The 23,546-nt window shown below is 37.1% G+C and overlaps 1 protein-coding gene across 5 annotated transcripts in view; it reads right to left on the bottom strand.

The window, feature by feature from the left end:
* LOC131427498 (regulator of gene activity) overlaps window positions 1-23,546 on the bottom strand; it is an 80,419-nt gene that overhangs the window by 14,235 nt on the left and 42,638 nt on the right. For 4 of the 5 annotated variants that reach the window (XM_058590731.1, XM_058590734.1, XM_058590732.1 and 1 more), the window contains exon 4: window positions 8,275-8,503. In XM_058590731.1, coding sequence (XP_058446714.1) covers window positions 8,275-8,503 — 229 coding nt within the window. The remainder of the gene's footprint in view (window positions 1-8,274; window positions 8,504-23,546) is intronic. The other variant, XM_058590735.1, reaches the window with a different exon arrangement.

Raw genomic sequence — 23,546 nt, 5'->3', positions numbered from 1 at the left:
TAAATTAAAATTTTTCTTATTCAGTACTGGTAATTTCGGCTAATATTGGGCAACTAGAAATAGGGTATTTGGTGTAATTTTCTTACAAATTTGATTCTTGAATAATAATAACTTTCAGTTGAGTTTAGTTTTCAAAAACTAAAAATACGCTGAATGAAAAAGATGGTCAAGAAAAAGTTTTGTTAGAGATTTTTTAAAAGTGTCCATTTTGCAATTTATGAACGGTTTGTAATCACCCATCTTGGGACAGAATTTTATCAAAATCAAAAATGATTTTTTTCAATAATCGATTTTAAATTCAAAAATCAATTTTTATCAGTGTAGAACTCGATAAGGATTTTTTCGGTATTTTATTCGAAAATTTGACTGATTTTGAGAACATCACTAGCACAACACTTTTTTGAAGGATTTGTCATTTTTCGACAACAACTGTTCGAAAAAATGGTTAAATTAGTTTGGAGCTTTTCAAAAGACGGCCTAGATCAATTTTTGAGAAACAAAGTATGCAAAGTGGGTTTTTGTGATGAAGTCATTCAAAACTGCGAAACCGATGTGGCGCGAAGTTCATCTAAAATTAAAAATATTACACAATCAGTTTTACAGCGTCTGCCATTTTATCTACTTTTTTTAATAAATGTTTATTGGAATATGAGTTGAAATTTAATTATTAAGATTTAAATTGGGTGTTCAGCCACAAGTGGTGATTTTTCAGACCTATTATATACATGATTTGGTTGTTACCATGAGGACATCATTTGCTTCCGTAATTCTGTGATTTTGTGTACGGAAAATTGTAAACCTATTTGTATTGTGTAATGGGGAAAAGGAACTTATATACTATCTTACTAACTAATACAGAGAGCGAATCGATTCAATTGAAGATTGCATCGATTTTTGTCGGAATTTGCTTATAATATTATGTGACATTACATCTAATGGTTCTATATTTGTGAGTCTGTGTAACTCATTTGTACTAAACCAGGAAGGACGCTTCAAAATCATTTTCAGAATTTTATTCTGAATCCTTTGAAGCGTTTTCTTCCTGGTGGAACAACAACTTGACCAAATTGGTACTGCATAAAGCATGGCTGGTCTGAAAATTTGTTTATAAATTAACAATTTGTTTTTTAGACAGAGCTTAGAATTTCTGTTTATAAGAGGATATAAACATTTAATATATTTATTACACTTTGCCTGGATTCCTTCAATGTGATCCTTGATAGTGAGTTTTTTGTCATACGTTAAACCTAAGTATTTAGCTCAATCAGACTGCATTTGGTTTAATTTTCCATTTTGACAGATAATCACTGAAAATATTTAAACTTCTTTGTAGGCGACTGCAGATCACTCTTAGATTTCTACCCGTGGCTAACAGACTTGTGTCGTTACAGAATAGCGATTTCTGACAACCAACGGGTAGTTTTGGAAGATCAGAAGTGAAAATATTATACAAGATTGGAGCTACGCTCGAACCCTGCGGAACACCGGCTCGTACGGGTAGCAATTCAGATTTACAATTCTGATAGCTAACCTAAAGAGTACGATCAATTAAATAATTTTGAATCATTTTGATCAAATAAATAGGAAACTGGAAATCAGACATTTTTGCTATTAAACCTTTGTGCCAAACACTGTCAAATGCTTTTTCTATGTCTAGAAGAGCAACTCCAGTGTATTTCTTGTGGCACTGTGATTTTTTTTCAGGTGCTCTTCCAAAAGTAACTTTTCGAGTAATTTATTGCTTAGTCTTTTTCTTTTTTAACGACTAAGTTTAGTAGTAAATATTTCTTTTTTCTTTTTGCGGTATTCTCCTAACCAGAGAACTTTTTTTTTGTAGAAACAGACAATGAAAATTATAGAATGATAGTACTCAAGGGAGAGCAAGGATGTGAAAATATAGAACGAAAAAGTGAGACGTGACAGAGGGTCATTTATCGGACAGAGGGAGAATATCGCAAAAAGAAAAAAGAAATATTGACTACTAAACTTAGTCGTTAAAAAAGAAAAAGAGTAAAAATTAACATGATGGGTTTCCATCGGGGTAGCGATGAATGGAGCGCTAACTGCACGCCGCTTACAACCTAGGCTAAACAGCCAACACGCTGTGACTCTGGGCACATAAGCAATAGTTCGCACAAACCTTCCATTCCGATATTCAACTAGCCGTATAGAGATTAAGAAAAAACATCCATGCAGTGAAGAACTCATTGTGTGTGAGAATGCCGTCGCAAGTAGAAAGTGACAACTTCTGGTAACTTTTCTTTTGCCGGTTCGGATAGTAAATGGTAAAAGACCTTTATCACTACTTTCCGACATACCAGAGACTTGGGTGATTCGCATTGTTCAGATGCCTAAGCCCAACTCCTCTGATAGATGGTAAAAGTTAAGTTACTAGAAGATTTCTGCTTGCTTAAATGACCCTCTGTCACGTCTCACTTTTCCGTTCTATATTTTCACATCCTTGCTCTCCCTTGAGTACTATCATTCTATAATTTTCATTGTCTGTTTCTACAAAAAAAAAGAAAGTTCTCTGGTTAGGAGAATTTATTGTTTAGGTTTCACTTGTGTAAGAGACAAAAACGAAACTTTTGTTAGTATTTATTTTTATGATTGTTAGGAAAACTCGCAAGTCCTCTCACTCAACAATAATTAAGCGCTATCTAGATTTGTATTTTGGTCCTGAACACTGGATCTGGTTATCGAACAAGCTTTCCGGATCTTAATGCTGAATATGGACATGGATTTTGAACCAGAATTCTGACAGAAACTTCTAAACTCGAAGCAGAAATCTTGGATTCGGAGCATGGACTCGGATTCCAAACCTGAACCTAGTTTCTTGATTTGAACTACAGACGTAGATTTTGAGTCTAAATATGGAGCAAGATTATAGACCTGGATTCAGGATTCTAAACAAGATTACTCTGATAATTTGACATGCGCCAGAATTGTAAACATGGAACTGTATCCTAATTTTGGGATCTGAACCTGAACCTAGAACTCTGGACTTGGATTTTAGGTCCAAATTTTGTAACATGAATAAAGACTTTAATTCTGGATCTGAGTTCTGTACCTGTATTCTGGATAAAGATTCTGACCTTGGATCTGTATTCTGATCCTGAACCAGTATTCTCTGCTTGGATTCAGAACCTGGACATGAGTGGAGTTACTTGACCTAACCTCTGTACAATGTCGTCTCGGGACAAAATTTTTGGGTTGTGCACTACTTTTGTGGTATGATATTAGATGTCACAATTAATTTTAAGCGAAAACTAAAGGTTGAGGAATGAATATTCGCTTGTGGTCTTCAATACAACGATATAACTTCGGATGGGATTTTTTTATTAAACTTTTTTCGTATCATAAATATAACAGAATAATTCGGTTCTCACCGTCGAACAAATCTATCAATAACTACATCAATAAAACCGCTTCGACGTTGCAACTGAAACAGCACTTGGTTTTTATATGCCATAAGCATAAGCCACTTCTACCTCTCCTGAAGGTGTGCATACAAGTTCTCACAGAGCACAACGTGCCAGAGCTTGAAATTAGTGTCACGGCGACAAGAGATACTGGAAATTTTAAATTGGATGTATATGAGATCTGTGTAAATACACGCAATTTCGGCGAATAAATAGAGAGTCTAAAGAACAATTGAATGCGGAAGGGGATGCAGTAATTTCCTTCAATTTGACCAGTTGTGCAGTGCACGAGACGCCACTGCCTCTGTATATGTATTTGAATAATCTAAGTGCACAATCTGAATTCTGAACCTAAATTCGGGACTTCGATTCTGGACCAGAATTCTCAGATTTAGGAAGGTTCAGGACCAAAATTCTTGATAGAGGTTTATTCAGGATTGGAACTCCTAACAGAGTTTTGGAACCTAGATCCTGAACCTTGACTCTTCACCTGAATTCTGCACCTAGTTTCAGAATAAGGACCTGGATTACTAAGAGGAAATCGGGATCCGAATTCTGGGTTCTAGACTTGAACTCCTGACAGGAATTCATAGTTTTCCGTGACCTGAATTTTGAACTTAAACCTGGACTTCAGTTTTGGACCTGAATTCTTATCCCAGACCTAGAATCTGGATTCGAATTTCTGGAGAAATTTTGGATCTGAACCTAAATTCTGATTTGGGAAGCAAAATTCTGGATCTTAATTCTGGATTTGAACAAGATTTTGGATTCGAATTCTGAAAATTCAACAAAGATCCGAGGTATACATTTGAATCATGAATATGGGCCTGGATTCTAATTCTGAATTTTGAACCTGTACCTGAATTTCCTAACACCACTTAAGCATTTGTCTTCTCACTTTTACGATTTACTAATGACATCATTCTTACAACAAATAGATTGGTTTGATTCTGGATTGTATTGATATATGGAAAAGTTTTCCACATTTACCCAGGGCCTATCTCAGAAAGATTTTTTTTCTACTAGCGAAGCCCACTATTTGCAACTCATTGCCCACCTGTTGTCAATTTTAAGTTTACTACCCACTAAAAATGAGCTAGAACCCACCAGTGGGCTGTAGGGACCACTTTGGGAATCACTGGTTTAGATTATGGTTTAATTTGTTCAACTTCTTTAGCGAATTTTTCATTTCGCAAAAGAGTAAATCTATGTTTAATTTGATTTTGTAAATCCTCAACTATATTTTTCATAGCAGCATCACGAGAACGTTGATACTGTCGTCTCCGAACATTCTTCAACCGAACGAAAAGCAGAAAATTCGTCATCGATGATAGGAGAATTTGATTTAGTTTGAGCTTTGGGAGCTAAAAGATTACTAGCTTCGATAAGGTAATCATTCAAATTATCTAAGGAGTGTATCAAAAATAAGCTATCCACATACATTTGTGTTGTACGCATGTATTTGTGATGGTTTTGTATGCTCAGATCACAGCACGCTGTGCGTTTGGCTGTCAGCTTTCGTTTGTTTACTTGTTTGTGCGGTTGAAATTCTGCGTTTTCCAAATGTCGCGTATTGAAAAGGAAATGAAAATTAAGGTTCTGGACAAATGGCTAAGTGAGAAGGGTATTACTATGCGAAAATTGGCAAAGCGGTATGGAATTCATCATACCAGTGTTAAAACCACCATTAATAAGTTTGGGGAACACTATTCTTTGGATGAGCTACCAGGAAGAGGCCATAAACCCGGTTCTTCCAATCCGAAACTGGACCAGAAAGTGGTATCTCTAATCATGAAGAACAAATCAATGTCAATACGTGATTTGGCCAAAAAAGCAGGAACGAGTGTCGGAATGATCCAGGCAAAATCACTTGAAGACCTACAAGAAGCAGAAAATCTCGAAACAAAGTGTAGAACAGAAGAAGCGTGCAGCAACAAGGGCCCGGAAATTGTATTCGCGTCTTTTTCAGTGTCCGGAAGCATGCGTTTTGATGGACGATGAGACTTATGTAAAGGAGGACTCAAAAAACCGTCCAGGCCCACAATACTTTACTGTCGTCGTTGTGGAGGTTGTAAGCGATTCGGACAGGTCGATTCAAGTGAAGAAATTCGGTCGAAACGTACTGGTATGGCAAGCAATATGTGCCTGTGGTTTGAAGTCAACCATTTTTCACACTACCGGAACTATAAATGCAGAAATCTATCGATCTGAGTGTCGCCAGAAGAGATTGCTGCCTTTATATAAGAAGCATAGTACACCTCCACTGTGTTGGCCGGATTTAGCGTCGGCTCACTATGCCAAACCCACTCTCAATTGGCTTGCGGAAAAGGGTATAAATTTCGTTGAGGAAATATCAATCCACCAAATTGCCCTCAGCTTCGATCCATCGAACGTTACTGGGCAATCGGGAAGAGGGTTCCCGTTACTGGGCAATCGGGAAGACTGCTAAGGCAGTTGGGAATATGCAGGAGTTAAAAAAAATTGGGTTCAAGCGTCCAAAAAATGCGATGCAACACTTGTCCGGAACTTGGTGAAAAGCGTTCGAACAAAAGTTCGAAAATTCCTGAATGAATAACTTAAATTTCATCCAGTTTTCATTATGCTCAAGTTTAACCTCGTACAATAAAGGATCAATTTTTATTCTGAATAAAATATCGTTTTTTATCATAATTTGAAAGAAAAATTTGTGGATAGCTTATTTTCGATACACTTCTTATTGCTGTGTCGATGTTCGCAGAGTTTTCTAAAATAATTTCATGATACACATGATTTTCAATGTGAGATGAGTATTCCAACCAATTAGCTCTATGATAGTTGAATATAAAACTAATGGGAATAATTATAGCTTCGTTGGGAAGTCTGAATGTTACAGAAAGATGATCGGAGTCAAAGTCAACATGAGTAATCAATTCACTAAAACCTTTTTTTAATCACCTAGTGGAGTAATGATACCTTTCTCATGTTACCTATATTTCCGAAAATATCACTCGAAGATACTGTGAAGTTTTTTTTTCAAATTTGAATAAAGGCGGTGGCGTTTTCTTCTTCCTTACCAGCACGTACCGATGCGTACCGATTTTGCCCAATTTTGTATGACAGTTTGAAAGTTTTCATACTCATTGCCCTGTAACTACGAAACCGGAAGGCGGATCTAGATGAAATAGCACAGTATCTTTTAAGAAACTGAGAGCTTTGATTTGAATCATGATTTGTGAAAATCGGTTTAACCGTTGCTGAGAAAGCGAAGTGAGTTCCGGTTTTGGAGCTTTTCTTCACTATAATCGATGCTTCCGGAATCCGGAGACTAGTCCCAAAGTAGATTTATAGTTTCACGAAAATGTGCACCTCGTTTCGCCATCGTTTGTGAAAAAATACTCATGAAATTGAAAATTACCACTAATCGCTCTGTAATACCGGAACCGGGTTTGGTCAGATTTGGATAAACTTTTCAAGGATTTTTAATAAAAATTAAAGACTTTTCATTTGCATCTTAGTTTGTAAAAGTCGGTTGAGAAAATTCCGAGAAAATGGAGTGCGAGTTTTCTCATACATTTGCACATATTGCCTTGTAATTCCGGAACCGGAAGTCGAAAGAAGATAAAATTCTATGGCGATCTATGGGACCATACGGCCTTTCATTTGAATTAAGGTTTGTGAAAATCGGTCTCGCCATCTCTGAGAAAAGTGAGTGACAATTTTTTTCATTTTTTTGGTGCATATCACCCTGTAATTTCGGAACCAGAAGTCGGATCGGGTTAAAATTCAATAGCGATCTATGGGACCTTGAGACCTTTCATTTGAATCTGAGTTTGTGAAAATCGGTTCAGCCATCTCTGAGAAAATCGAATGAGATTATATGTCACATACACACAGACATTTGCTCAATTCGTCGAGCTGAGCCCTCCGGGCCTAGGTTAAAAAGTCAGTTTTCACAGTGATTGTACAACCTTTCTATATGAGAAAGGCGAAAAGTTAAATTCATCTGTTTGAACCAGAGCAATTGAAGAGGGGTTTTTCACGGAAGAGAAACAAGTCGGATTACTGGGATAAAGAACTGTAAGAGTTGATTATGAAGTATTTTCCCATTACTCTTATTTTGCCTACAACTGCACTGTACATGCATTTCATTTAAGTACCCAATTACGAAAAATGTAGGTCGATATGTTGTAAGTTTCTGCAAGTCGCCTTTAAAGAAATTTAATTTTTCAACGATGCATTGGAATGGCAAATATGCTCCAGCGATAAAATCAATTCCACGACTGGGTTCAGTTTCGATAACTTTAGTATTAAAAAAAGGTAAAATTCGATGTTTAATTTACCGTTGGAAAAAATGGCAACTGGATTGCGTTACAATTTGACATTTGACTTAAGAAATGTTTCTGTCACAATAGCAATATGAATTTTGTGAATTTTTAAATAATTATTAACCATCATTGTTGAGTTTCAAACCCATTTACTTTACAGTCTGCTCAACGGTTCATGATGAACCAATCAGAATTAGAAGTTAAACATTGCTCATGGACTGATGAGTCGACGATGAAACGAAAAAAGGACATTATTTATTGACTCTCCAACTCTCTGGAAACTTGTTGAAGCTCTTTCAATCGACAACGGTATTGAAATATTGGCAACGTTATGCACGTACACTCATAAAACATACATTTTTAATGCGACTCCACCAACGGATATGATTTCAATCAGCGATTTTCAAACCGTCTAGCAACTTTGCTCATGCTGCCACTGCCACTTTGGACAATGGATTCCACTCTTGCAAGGGTGGATCGTGTTGAAAATCACCGTTCGAAATCGGCTTACGTGCTAGTTGATAGTAAGAAATGATGCATCGACTTACACTTACCGTACGGTTTACTCCCAGGAGGCTGCAGTGCGTTCGACTGGGGTAACGATTGATCGCTCTGGCCACCCCGCGCGTTCGTGAGCGATGGAAACTCGGACAGGTCGAGCAGTGGAGGCGTGCCCGTGTCCGCCGTGCCGTTGTCAAACACACTATGGAAATTGTTGATGCTATTCCCGCTTTGAGATCCATATCCTCGTGGCTGCATGAACGAGACCATGTTGGACTGGAAGAAAACCAAACAGACGAAAAAAAACAACGATTAGACAATCAATAAATTACGAATGATCACCGGGAGATCGATTTAAACGAACAAAATAGTGAGAGCACGTGGGGCTCCCCCGTATCAGCACCGATCTAAATGCGCAGTAGGAGAGTCATACATGTTTACATTATTTATCACTGCGCCCGATAAATGCTGAGTGGCCGCGTAACACGCACTCCACCACGGTTCTGACAGTGAATCATGAATGGTTCCCAAAATCGTACTCGTAGGGTTATGCTGCGCTATGCCGCACAATTGTTACCTTAATTGCCGTCGATGTTTTTTTTTATTTCTGTGTCCGAACGGCTAAGAGTTTGTAAATGAAGGTGAGCAGATAACAAAGTGTGTTGTTTACGCCAGATTTTTTATTATTATTTCGCACAGCTATTGGCTTCTTCCTACGTTTTTCCTATCACCACTACCGCCACCACCACCACTGACGTTTAAATTTATGCTTCCCCCTGGCTTATCTTCAGCAGCACCATCATACAACGCAAAGCGGTCTGCCTGGAACTGGTTTCGTTAGCTTCGTTAGTATTGAGCTCTGATGAAGAACACGGAACCGCTTTACGAAAAAGAAATTCACTGAATGATGGACGATTCTCGATGCAAACTTGCCGCAGCAATACTAAGACTTCGCAGTCATGATTTCGGCAAAACTTAAACACCACCCCGATGGTACGATTATGCTGGCAATACAACAGCAGCGGTATCTGTGCGAATATTTGTGAGTGTTTTACCTTTTTTTTTGTTTGTGTAAAGCATTATTTACCATGGAGCGGATTTGTTTACGTTTCTGATTTTGTAAGATATAACCTACTAACTAGTCGTTTATATGGAAGAGCTCCCTCCACTTGAAGAATATGACTTCCTCATTTGTTCGATTCTGGAGGCAGCAGAACAATCCCAAACTAAACGCTTTCCTGGGCCAACGACTAACAGAAGGCCTCCCAACCCCTGGTGGGACAAAGAGTGCTCAGAGGCTAAACTCGCAAAACAAAATGCTTGCAAGACGTTTCTAAAACGGGGAGGAGGAACTCCTCAGAATTTTGAAAAACTTATGGTTTTAGAAACCAAGTACAAGAGCATACTTCGAGCCAAAAAATGTAGCTATTGGAGACATTTTGTCGAAGGTTTGTCAAGAGATACCTCAATGAGCACTCTTTGGAACACGGCCAGACGAATGAGGAATCGTACCGTGGGCAATGAGAGTGATGAATACTCGAACCGATGGATATTTGACTTTGCTAGGAAAGTTTGCCCAGATTCTGTTCCTACGCAGAGCATTATACGGGAATCTCCTCCAAATAATGGTTTTATTAATAACCCATTTTCAATGATGGAATTTTCTATAGCACTCTTGTCTTGTAACAATAACGCTCCAGGGTTGGACAGAATTAAATTCAACTTGGTGAAGAATCTGCCCAACCTCGCAAAAAGACGTTTGTTGGAATTGTTCAACAAGTTTCTTGAGCAAAATATTGTTCCACCTGACTGGAGACAAGTGAAAGTTATCGCCATTCAAAAACCGGGGAAACCAGCTTCCAATCACAACTCATATAGACCCATTGCGATGTTGTCCTGCATCAGAAAATTGTTCGAAAAAATTATTCTACGACGTCTCGACACTTGGGTCGAGACGAACGGTTTGTTGTCAGATACTCAGTTTGGCTTCCGTAGAAATAAAGGGACGAATGATTGCCTTGCATTACTTTCGTCTGACATCCAAATTGCCTTCGCTCAAAAGCAACAAATGGCATCTGTATTTTTAGACATTAAAGGAGCATTTGATTCAGTTTCCATTGATGTTCTTTCAGACAAGCTTCACCAAAATGGACTCCCAGCGGTTATAAATAATTATTTGCACAACCTTTTGTCAGAGAAACACATGCATTTTCACATGGCGATTTGGCAACACTCAGAAATAGTTACATGGGTCTCCCGCAAGGCTCATGCCTCAGTCCGCTCCTCTATAATTTTTACGTAAATGACATTGACAGCTGTCTAGTAACCCCATGTACACTAAGACAATTGGCAGATGATGGCGTGGTTTCAGTTACTGGACCCAAAGCTATTGATCTGCATAAACCATTGCAAGATACCTTAGATAACTTGTCCGATTGGGCTGTTCATCTTGGTATCGAATTCTCTGCGGAGAAAACAGAGTTAGTCGTCTTTTCAAGAAAGCATGATCCCGCGCAGCTTCAGCTCCATATGATGGGAAGAATGATCCAACAGGTTTTAACTTTTAAATACCTCGGGGTGTGGTTCGATTCCAAATGCACGTGGGGAGGACACATTAGGTTTCTGATAACAAAATGCCAACAAAGAGTAAATTTTCTTCGAACAATAACAGGATCTTGGTGGGGTGCTCATCCGGAAGATCTAATAAAATTGTATCAGACAACGATACTTTCAGTGATGGAATATGGATGCGTTTGCTTTCGTTCCGCTGCAAACTCTCATATTATCAAACTGGAGCGAATTCAGTATCGTTGTTTGCGAATTGCTTTAGGGTGCATGCATTCGACACATACAATGAGTCTTGAAGTTCTGGCGGGAGTTCTTCCATTAAAAGATCGATTTTGGGAGCTTTCATCACGCCTGCTAATAAGATGTGAGGTGCTGAATCCCATGGTAATTAATAATTTCGAACGACTAGTCGAGCTTCGATCTCAAACAAAATTCATGACAGTATATTTTAACCATATGTCACAGGAAATCAACCCTTCAAGATATATTCCTATCCGTGTCAGCCTCCTAAATGTCCCTGACTCAACTTTATTTTTCGATACATCCATGCAGCGCGAAGTGCGTGGAATCCCGGATCATCTACGTTCGACGGAAATCCCAAAAATATTTTCAAGTAAGTTCAGGCATATTGACTCTGAGAAAATGTTTTACACGGACGGATCGCGAATTGAAGAAGCGACAGGGTTTGGTATGTTCAACAATAATGTTTCGGCCTCATTTAGGCTTCAAGAACCTGCATCTGTTTATATAGCAGAGCTAGCAGCAGTTCATTATAGTTTGAGTGTAATCGTCACATTAATTCCAAACCATTATTTCCTCTTCACAGATAGTCTGAGTGCAATTGAAGCCATTCGCTCAAACATGACTGGCAAGACTGAACCGTTTTTCCTGGGCAAAATAAAACAGTGCCTGAACGACATATTGAACAATAATTATCTAATCACTATAGTCTGGGTCCCGGCTCATTGCTCCATTCCTGGCAATGAAAGAGCCGATATTTTAGCCAAACGTGGTGCTATTGAGGGTGAAATTTATGAGAGACCAATTGCTTTCAACGAATTCTATAGCTCGTCTCGCCAAAGAACACTTGCCAGCTGGCAAGCTTCTTGGGATAAAGATGATCTGGGTCGGTGGATGCACTCAATTATTCCGAAAATATCGACAAAGGCATGGTTCAGGGGACTGGATGTGAGTAGAGATTTCATTCGTGTGATGTCTAGACTCATGTCCAATCACTACACGTTAGATGCACATCTCCTTCGAATTGGGCTCTCCGAGACTAATCATTGTGCTTGTGGCGAAGGTTATCGAGATATTGATCATGTCGTTTGGACATGCGTGGAGTATCGTGATGTCAGATCTCAACTAATAAATTCTTTGCGTACCCAAGGTAGACTATCCAATATCCCAGTTCGAGACATTCTTGCTTGTCGTGACCTTTCATACATGAATCTTATTTATCATTTCATAAAGAAAACTGGAGTTTCAATTTAATAAAGGCCCCTTTCAAGACTTAGTTCTGATCCCAGCTGCGTCCATGAGTTCAACCAATAGCTAAATTAGAATAAAAATAATGTAATGATACAAACAAACTCGAAACAGTTTATGAAATTATTAACAAAATGTCTGAAAATAACAGCTTATTTTATAATTTATAGAAGTTAATCGTTTGGTTCAAATAATATTTCCGAGTAGATTTCATAATTAATGACGAGTTACCTAAGATGATATTTAAGTAATAAGAGAATATGTTTTAATAAATGCAAAACGTTGTGACTATGTTAGAATTAAATTAGGATAAGAATATTATGTAAAAGTGATGCTACGGCGAAGAAAAACTTATGTAAACTGCCTTAAGAAATAAACGTATTTATGAAAAAAAAAAACTAGTCGTTTACAAACAATCCGAAATAGTTTAGACTGATTTCGTTAATTTCAATACACTTTATCTAGCTCATCACCTATTGCTATTTTTGGCGCTGAAGTTCCAGTAAGTGAGTATTCATCTTGTATTGTTTTAGTTCAGAAGAATAATCCTTTTTTTGTGAAGAGTGGAAACTGGTTTAAATGGTTTTCACACTGAACAAATTTATATGATTGAAAAATTTCATCTGTTTAGAGTATATATTCCTAGACTCTGTTAGATGCAGTAACAATTTTGTTTGAAATGTATATTTGAAGTCATCTATAAATCGATTCAAGAAGCACAGTTAACGTTAATTGGAAGCACCTAGCTTCTGACTGGACTAGCTTTCTTTTGAAGCTTCGTTTAGTATTTATTAGACCAACCAGAGACTGGTCCTGTGGTCAATGTTCAGGGAAATACGCATTGTTTAGTCTGAGTGGATTCGACTATAAGACTTTGGAGATAATTTCCTCTGGTCCAGATGTGGCTATTGTTAGTCGGTTTTGAATTCGTTTCCACTCATTGAACCGGAGTTTGTGAAAGTCGCTGAAACGATCTCTGAGAAAATATTTTCTGCACATTTTACCCCGTTACTTCGAAACCAGAATTCCGATTAGAATGAAATTTAATGGCAGGCTGTTGGATCACGAAACCTTTCTAAGTTTTCGAAAATTCGTTTAGCTATCTCCGAGAAGATCGAGAGCATAATTTAGTTACACACATTTATACAAACACACAGACATGTTGTGATCACAAACTGAGTCGAATGATATTTAGGACGAATTTAGCGCCAACTTGAACAAAAGATGGTAGCACCATCTCAGATTTGAATAAAATTTGTCACAAAAAGTCACTTTTAATATTTTGTTTTTCCAAAATTAATCAAGGCTGTCTTTTGAAAAGTGCCAAACTTTATACCAATATTGGGCCACTAGCACTAGGGTATTCGGTATAATTTCCTCACAAATTGATTTTCCTTGGAATCTTGGATGATAATGCTTCTCAGTTTAGTTTAGTTTTCGATAAAAAGATACTGGTTAAATATTAAATTCGAAAAAGAAACAGTTCTTTATAAGAACTTTTTGCCTTTCTCATATAGAAAGGTTATGCAATTACTATGAAAACCGACTTTTGAACCGAGTGTCATATACCATTCGACTCAGTTCGTCGAGTACGCAAAATGTCTGTGTGTGTATGTGTGTTTGTATGTGTGTATATGGTTTTTTTTGCACTAAATTTTCTAGGAGAAGGCTGAACCGATTTTCACAAACTTACATTCAAATGAATGGTCTTGTAGTCCCATACAAAATTTCTGAATATTATTTGGATCCGACTCCGGTTCCGGAGTTATGGGGAAAAATGTACAAAAAAATGAAAATATGTGTTCTAACTTTTCTCATAGAACCGCGACCGATTTTTACAAACTTAAGTTCAAATGAAAGGCTCTGTGGTCGTAATATACGTAATTCCTGAATTTCATCCGGATCCGACTTCCACATCCGGATATATAGAGTAAAGTGTGTTAAAAATTTTATACCATCACTGAAAAGGGCGAAAACCTGTAAAAAGTTTTCTAAATCAACCTCAAATCTTTCCTAATTGATAGTTTTTATCAGTAGACGGTCAAACAAACCGATTTCGGTTATTGTTTTAAGAATCGAAGAAAATTATTTTGAAGAATACCACAGTATTATATGATTTACTTTACTGGTTTTTTACTTTAAAGTGCCTATCTTGCAATTCATGAACGGTTGGTAAGGAATATAATCACCTATCTTGGGACCAAAATTTTATAAAAATCAAAAACGGGGAAAATCGATTATAAATAAAGATTTATAAAGATTTTTTCAGCCTTCTTCATTAGAAAATTGAACTGATTTGTAAAAATCACTAGTACAACAATTTTTTGAAAAAATTGTCATTTTTCGGAAATAACTATTTGAAAAAACAAACTTTCATTCCACCTAGTGGTGTAATGATGTCTTTCTCATAGCAACCATACTATCATATATAAGAGAGCGGGTCATTTCGCCGAAAGCCATTTCGCCGAAAGCCATTTCGCCGGGAGTCTTTTCGCCGAATAGGTCATTTCGCAGAAAGTCGTTTCGCCGAAAGGGTGATTTCGCCGAAAGGGTAATTTCGAATACATCATATTATTATTTGTACTATTATGCCTCCTGTATAACTGATGTGGCACAGCCACATACCGAAGTCAAGATGGCTCCGTTCTGAGGTATTATCAATTATTTGTGTTTATTTTAAATAATTCCATTTATAATATTAAGAGAATTGCAGGAATCGGCAAAGTGGCCAATTCGGCAAAATGTCATTCGGCGAAATGATCCTTTCGGCGATATGACCCTTTCGGCGGAACGGCTTTCGGCAAAATGACCCTGATGCCATATATAATACTGTGGTATTCTTCAAAATAATTTCCTTCGATTCTTGAAAGAATCATCGGAATCGCTTTGTTTGGCCGTCTACTGATAATGACTACCGTTCGAAGTAGTTTTGATGTCGATTTAGAAATTAAGAAATTACCACAATCTGTACGGCTAGCAAGTCGAAACTTGTTTCGTCCGAGACGTCAGTGTTGATATTACACTTAGGTATAATATATAAAAAGTGTTTTGCAAATAGCATTAACTTTACATCTCTCTAGCCGTTCAACATAAACTGCTACATACTGATGAGTCTAAGACGAAACGTAAATTTAAGGAAAAAAATTTTTTTTACGTTTTTTGCTTTGCCCTTTAAGTGATGGTATAAAATTTTTAACAAACTTTACCCTATAATTCCGGAACCGGAAGTCGGATCCTGATGAATTCAGAAGTTCTGAATAGAGTCAAAAGATCATTCATTTAAAGTTTGTAGAAATCGGCCATGCCATCTCTGGGAAAAGTGAGTAAGTAATTTGAAATTGGAATTTTTACACTAATACCATTAATACCGGAACCGGAAGTCGAATTCGGGTGAAATTGAGAAATTTTGTAGAGGACCTGAAGACCGTTAATTTGAGTTTAAGTTAGTAAAAATCGATCCAGGTTTCTACGAGAAAAGTTTGTGCAAAAAACGTTACTTACGTAGTAAGTAACACGCATATTTTCATATTTTTCACATTTTATCCCGTGACTCCTGAACCAGAAGTCAGACCCGAACAAAATTCAGGAATTTTGAATGCAATCACAAGACTTTCAATTTGAATCTAAGTTTGTGAAAAACGGTTTAGTAATCTTCGAGAAAAGTTGGTGCACTTATTTGAACAATGTTTTACCCGTTTTACCCCATATTTCCGGAACCAGAAGTCGGATCCAAATAATATTCAGGAATTTTGTATAACACCACAAGACTTTTCATTCGAATCAAAGTTTGTGAAAATCGATCCAGCAATTTTCGAGAAAAGTGTGTGCGAAAAAACGTTACATACACACACAGACATTTTGTGTACTCGACGAACTAGGTCGAACTAGGCTCTACAGGCCTCGGTTCGAAAGTCGGTTTTCACAGTGATTGCATAACCCTTTTATTCAAATCTGAGAGAGTGTTGCCAACTGCGAATACGATTAAGCACGAAATTCGTCAAAAACTCATTTCTCTTGTCATTCAAATAGTATCTTTATGACTTTTTACTCAAATTCGGATAGGTCCAATAATTTACCGATTGAGTAAGATATTAAAAAAAACAGAACTTCAACGTTTACGTCGTTTATTCGGTAACATTTTCTTAACCGAAAGTACACTGAAATCTTTTTTTATGCGAGTTTATGTACCGCATAAAAAACCGCATAACTCTGAAAATTCGCTTAAAAAACCGCATAACTCTGAATCTTCGCATAAAAAAAACCGCAGAAAGGAAACCGCATAACTCTGAAAATTCGCATAATAAAACCGCATAACTCTGAAACTTCGCATAACTCTGAAAATTCGCATAAAAAAGACCTTGGTGTATTTTGAAATTGAAAATTTGCCAGGATCTTGTTGTGTTTCGCTCAAGAAGCATCAGACGACCCCGCGGCGAGCTGGCAACAGATAAGGAATTACTTCATCCGATCCTTTTGATTCGGAAAGAGGCCAACGTTGGTTCGTTCAAAACCGTTTTGAAGTTTTTCATCAAAAAGTCCCGTCTGGAAATTCCGTAGAACTTTCAGAAGAAGAAGGTCGAATGGTTTACCAAGAGGTACCTCGTGCGGCAGGCGATCTGTGGGTGCGGTTAATTTAGTAAGCCTAACATAAAGACTGGCACCATCAACGGCCAAATATATAAAGAAAAAAAGCCTACAGAAGTGCTTGTAGCCTTTCCTCCGATCCCACGAGGGACATAAAAAGCAAAGTCTTGGCAATACATTCCTCTTTTTTTTTTAAATATCTCGACTCTAGGAATTATGAAACGTAGAAATTTTGTATTATCACGAAATAATTTCATGCAATTATAAGATATTGACGACCAAAAATTTCGATTTCGATTTTCTCAAAATCTTCCCAGAAAAGCCGAGTTTCTTACTTCAATTGAATTTATTGCTTTATGGGATGAGAAAATATAAAAACTAAATAAATTCTAAGCAATAATTCTAAGTGATTTTCACTATCTTTTTTTAAGAATCACTGGATATGCAGCAAAATTGCTCAATATTGATCATACTGTAACTTTTTTTCAAACAAGTATTGGCATAGTTACGACGCATGTAGCGAGCACACGCATGTTGTTTTGTCTCAAAAGACTGAAACTGACAGTGAGCCGAGCTCGTCGAGTGGTTCTACTCAAATGATACATGAGAAATTGCAGACCTCTCTATCCTAATATCGTTTTCGCTGGAGTTTCCACTCTAACTACAGTCAAACCGTTTGTTTGAGGCTAGTTTCAACATTGTTGAACTGAAAATTGAGTCAGTTTCGAACCTGGTTTTTTATATTAGGTTTGCTCAGATCTCGTTGCGAATCCAACACAGTTTTATTAATAGTGTTTGTTTGGTGAAATTACCTTGGGTCAGTTTCAGTTTTCTCAAGCGAAAACGAGATTAGTGTCTTCTCAGTGCACATAAAAAAGAATTACTCAGCTCAGCTCTGAGACTTGTTCTCTCTATCACGTTTGATTCTATGAGAACCTGTTTGCACATCTTCAGGAGAGGCTTCAGTGGCTTATGCTTATGGCAGTTGAAAACGAGTTGCTGTCTCAGTTGCAACGTCGAGGCGGTTTTCTTGATGAAATTATTTACAGATTCGCTCTACGTGCGAGGCACCGAACTCTTCTATTGTATCGATGTTTAATAACGAATTCCCATCCAAACGTATATCGTTATTCCATTGTATTGGAAAACATAAGCGAATGCTCATTCCTCAATCTTTAGTTTTCACTTACAACGAACTCAACCCGTAAATTTTGTCACTAGACGCTACTGCTTTAACTAGATCTCGACGTTTCAGACAATTCTAAGCTATTTGGAATCAACAAATTTTTTTTTTCGATTTCGAAAATCTCAAAATTTTTCGAATTCAAAAAAAATTTTCGAGATGGCACTAAATTTCGACGTTTCGTGCAATTCTAAGACTTTTGCTTTCAAAAAAAATTTCGATTTCGAAGGTTTCATCTATGATGATTTTTTAAGATCGAAAATTTTTATGCTTTGACCGCCAGAGGGCACCACTTACCCAGACGTCTTTTTCAATAGGACCCACAACGTTCCAATTAGCGTTGTGAACGCTCTCAAACTGCTGAGTTTTTGAACTTTTTCGCCGTAGGTAAGAAGTAGTTGATTTCCTTCCTTGGAAGCAGAAGTTGGTTGCTGAGGTTTCTTAAGAACCTTAGCTTCCAGAAAAATTCAAAACATGGTTTGTTAAATTCTTTAAGCGAGTAAACCTATGTTTAATTTCATTTTGTATGTATTCTTCAAATGAATGAGCAGCAGAAGATTCGTCATCGATAATAGGAGAACTGAAGTAAATTTGAGCTTTGGGGACTAAAATGATATTCAATGCGTGATCGGTATTCAATCCAATTAACTCTATGAAAGTTGAATATAGAACTAATTAGATTAATGATTGCTTCATTGAAAATTATAAATGTTACAGGAAGATGATCTGATTCTGAGTCTGCATGAGTAATGAGTTCACTACAAATGTGATATTGATCCGTTAGAACCAGATCAAATGTAGAGCGGTTTCTCACGGAAAAGGAACAAGTTGGACTATTGGGAGAAGGAACTGAAAAATAACAAGCAAAAGATAAATATCAAGTATTTTCTTATTCCGATTATTTTTTCCACATTTTCACTGGACATGTTTTGCATTTAGGTCCCCTATTTCGAAAAACGTTGATCGATATCTTATGAGTATTTGCAAATCGCCTTTAAAAAAATATTTGTTCATCAGCGCATTGGAATTGCAAATATGGTCCAGCGATAAAATAGATCCCATGAGTGGTTTCTGTTTCGATTTTCAAGCTTTCGATAACTTTAGTATTGAAAAAAGGTTAAATTCGATGTTTGATTTGTTGTAGAACAAATACAGAGGTGATTTTTTTTAGTAAGAAAGTGTATGCGCCTATAGTTCTTTCGAACAGAAGATGTTACCAACCAACTACGTCAAAGTGTAAATAGAAGATCAAATGTAGAGATGACGTACGCCTAAAAAATCCGAGAATCGTTTTTCATATGAGATCTTGTTTCAGTATTCCATAGAAAACATTCAGTCATTAATATCTTTTATTGTAGTTGTCGGTGAAACATCGATGCTTTGTTGAACTTTCCGACTAATAAGATTTGTGTTCTGAAAAGTTTACGTGCTGCAAGGTGCACCAATAATCGCGTTTTCTTTGTTAGTATACCTGGTTTACTATTTCCGAGCTATCGCCAAACAGTAAATTTCAGAGACTTGAACCATGCACAATAGACATGTTAAACACTTGGTAAAAAAAGCTGCTGTCACAAATCATTCGACCACTGGAAGCGCATCGAAAAAGTGAAACACCATATTGGAAACGTTCTAAGTATTCAATCTTCTCGAAAAACACAATATAAAGCACTCTTGAAACTTTGTAGTGGATCGGAATTCGATTAGCCAACAAAAAAGCATTTTTCCCCTTGACGACTATCAACAACCCCTCGGTTACTGATTAAATAAAAACAACACTTCATCCTGCTCCACACAGAAAAAAAACATTATTACTACGTTGTTGACGAAATATCACCTTGAGCCGAAGTGAAGCACCGCAAAACACTCCCCAGTATTAGACTGGTCACACACACACACCCAGGGAGATATCAGTTGTGATAATCTAGCCTCGTTGTTTTTATGTTTGCAATTGCTCTTCCCGCGCAATGTTTTGATGAATTTGAGTACTGTTGGAAGCGAAATCTTATCAATGATGGACGGGGTTTGACCGGTGAGATTTTTTTTTTGCGGATCCAACGCTAGTACAAAACAGCGAGAATCACATCTGCTGCTATTGGCACTTACATAATGGGAATGCAAAAGTCAGGTTCTAACAAACAAACACCAGCCGATGCTCGGAGGCTTCCCATCCAAACTAGAACGCCACCTTATCGACAATCGGAAACATGAGTTTATATTATTCAGCTCATCATTGGATGCATATACAAATCGCCATGTGTGACTTGACCCCCTCCGATAATGATATGCAAAACAGATTCTATAGCGCATAATTCGACGCGAACATTTCATTAGGGCACATAAACCAATGAGAGATTCTCTTTGTTTACTTTCTCTTCTGTTAATAACACCTGAATTTTGACGTTCACTTACCAAATATGCATATAAAATGAAAGAAAATATCTCCAGCTTTGTAATAGTATCATACATGTAACGAACAATTGCGTAATAATGCAGATATAATCGAAAGAGAAATTAAACAAAGAGAATCTGTCAATTATTTTAAGGCCCTTTTGAAATGTCCACGTCGAATTCTGCTCGAACTTTCACGATGATCAATGCGATACGGTGTTCGAGATCAAGTGGCAAATATTGCTATTTTCGCGTTCTACCTTTACTAGATGAGTTTGGATGCGAGTTCACAATCGACGTCATAACAGTGTGAACACGACAGGTGCATTACTTTCATAAACACGCATGGTGGTCGCTGTAACTAGTTAGCCACTAGCACCAGCACCACCTGCTACAAACAATCAAATTACCGTTGTGGAAAAGCTAATAATCAGTGGTCGGCAAATGGACCGCCGTCTCTGAACTTAGTGCCTTTCGCACGATAACTCCGAAGGGGTTTGCTAGATGAGCGAAACAAATCAAAAACAACAAAAAATGGATATTCAAACGATTTCGTGCCGTGAGAAGCTAAATACTAAAGACGTTGACATAATCAGATTTTAGATTTTTTATTATTCACTTTATGCAGAACGATAAATCGGATTTTCAAACACGAATTGTTAAATTGAATATTTATATGCGAAGTTTTTGTAATATTTGGTAACAATTTGATAACTACAAAGCAGTAAGGTTCGTTAGCGATAAAATTTGAAGACCCCTAAATGCGTATAAAATATCTGGATTATTGCGTGAAATATTTCGCAAACTGTATGTCATGAGCGTGAACTTAGCGAGGCATCTCTCCTCGATGATAACGCAAATAGGTGAATAATTTGTTGCTAATTAGTTACGGTAATTTTGAATTTGCTGCTCAATTTTCTGTCGTGAATACGACTTACTTTACTATGGGGTGCATTTTCAAAATTTACCCTCTGAGAGAGTGATAAGTTTTTGATCGTGAATATCTCTTGTTGTATCTAACGAATCAACATAATTTTTGCTACACGTAATCGGAAATATGATCACAATTTTATGATAAAATTTTCAGTTGTGTGACATAATCTCAAATAATTCAAAATTAAACTTTTCTGAAATGTTTGGTATAAACGAGTATCAAAGAGAATAATTCATAAGGCGCGTTTGCCTTTCTCGTATTTTTAAAGCTCATAGCTCAGTGATCTGCGATAGGATTTATATAATCTAACTACCAAGAGAATCGAAATATTTCAACTTAAACGTGTATAGTAACAGCATTGAAGTATTTCAATAGTACACTATTGAAAAACCTGTCTCATTTGACCCATATCAACGCCAGTTAATCAGAACGCGTTCTGAGGAAGAGAACAAAATATCTGCTGTTGTACAACAAATCTTTCGAAAAAAAATGTTCCGAACAGTGCTTTATATCGTAGTGAGTACCACAATTTGGTCCTTCTGAAAGGCAAGAATGAATCCCGTACAGCATCTTGATAGTTTTTTTCATTGAAATGCAAATCCGAAATTAAATAATCGAAATTAAAATTCTATATGCTGCTATTTTTATATCCGTTAAGATCGCCCATTAGTGGTAAAGCTACAGACGAAAACACGTAAAAAGAAACCTCTTAACAAAAATTGGATCAGTTTGGATTTTATCGCCACTGCTAGCAGATGTATTGTGTGTCGTTTGCAAAGCTAGTTTCGCTTCCGACAAGAGCGATTACGTCACAGCTGCCAGTCATTAGCATTGGTGAAAAAACAACGGTGGAGAGCATTACACAAAATCAGCCGTTCTAATGGCTCTAAAAGTTTTCTAAAGAGCTATTAGAATTTCTTACTCGCAAATCGAAGGTAAATATCCTCAGTTTAGTATAAATCTAGAACAGGTTGATCAGATTTGTGCACTTTTCGCTGTGTGAAATCCACAGTAATCGAGATCAAATGAAGCCTTCTTTGTTTTTGCAAAAAATGTGAAAAAGGGGAATGCTTGCATAATTCATACAATTGATCAACTAATTGATATTCAGTAGTGTTAAGGAACATGTCAGTTGTTTTCGTATTCACGACATCCAGTTATGTCTCTGACATTACCTACCCGCCTTTTTTGTATTTTTGAGTACTTCGCTAACCTCATATGAACATAGCGAAGCACTTGAAGAAATAAATAAAAGATTGAGCAGCAAATTCAAAACTACCGTAACTAATTAGCAACAAATTATTTACTGGGCTTCGATTTGTTTTGAAGCATATTTGGAATGGGGGCTTCGCTAACTTCATATGAACTTAGCGAAGTACTTAAAAAAATGAGCAACAAATTCAAAATTACCGTAACTGATTAGAAACAAATTATTCACCTATTTGCGTTATCATCGGCGAGAGATGCCTCGCTAAATTCATGCTCATCTGTATGTCTGTTTACACATTTAAAATTTATTTTTGATGATACTACAAGCTTTTAGATCGACGATGGCGTCGAAAGAAGAGCAAGAGCAAAAAAACCGAATCTGTCAGTAAGGAAACATACAAAAAAGCTTGGTTTAGCACTGTCCACAGTGTGGTCTCGCAAGTTGCATCGCAAATATTTGGCACAGCGATAATGGACCATGGAAATTTTGTGCTGGAAGACAATAAACAGCTTTCTTTTTATACTGCCATGCAACGGAACAGCGTAGAGGAGCATTTCAGGAAGGAAGAAAAAGACAGTTTCCCAAAAAATATTCGGTTTAGCATGTAATGTGCAGCTGTGGTCAAGCAATCCAACGCCTAATCACTACCGGAACGGCAAACAAAGTAGTATACAGTGAAGAATGCCTAAAGAAACGATTGTTACCATACCTACGTAGCCATGACGCTCCCTTCCTCGCTATTCTGGTTTGGTTTGGCATCTTGCCACTACGCCAAAGATGTTTTGGAATGGTATAAAGCGAACGGAGTCCATGTTGTACCGAAAGAAACAAATTCATCTAACTGTCTAAAGTTGCGATCTATCGAGCGGTATTGAGCTCTTGTGTTTAGAGAAAACTCTCTTAATATAAACAGCAATATACAACTATGGAGAAATTTCAAAATTCTTGGACAAAAGCGTGTAAA

The sequence above is a fragment of the Malaya genurostris genome, chromosome 2, assembly GCF_030247185.1.
Source record: "Malaya genurostris strain Urasoe2022 chromosome 2, Malgen_1.1, whole genome shotgun sequence".
NCBI classification, from domain to species: Eukaryota; Metazoa; Arthropoda; class Insecta; order Diptera; family Culicidae; genus Malaya; species Malaya genurostris.
Note: the sequence above shows the minus strand (reverse complement) of the source record. Positions and strands in the feature narration are given on the sequence as shown.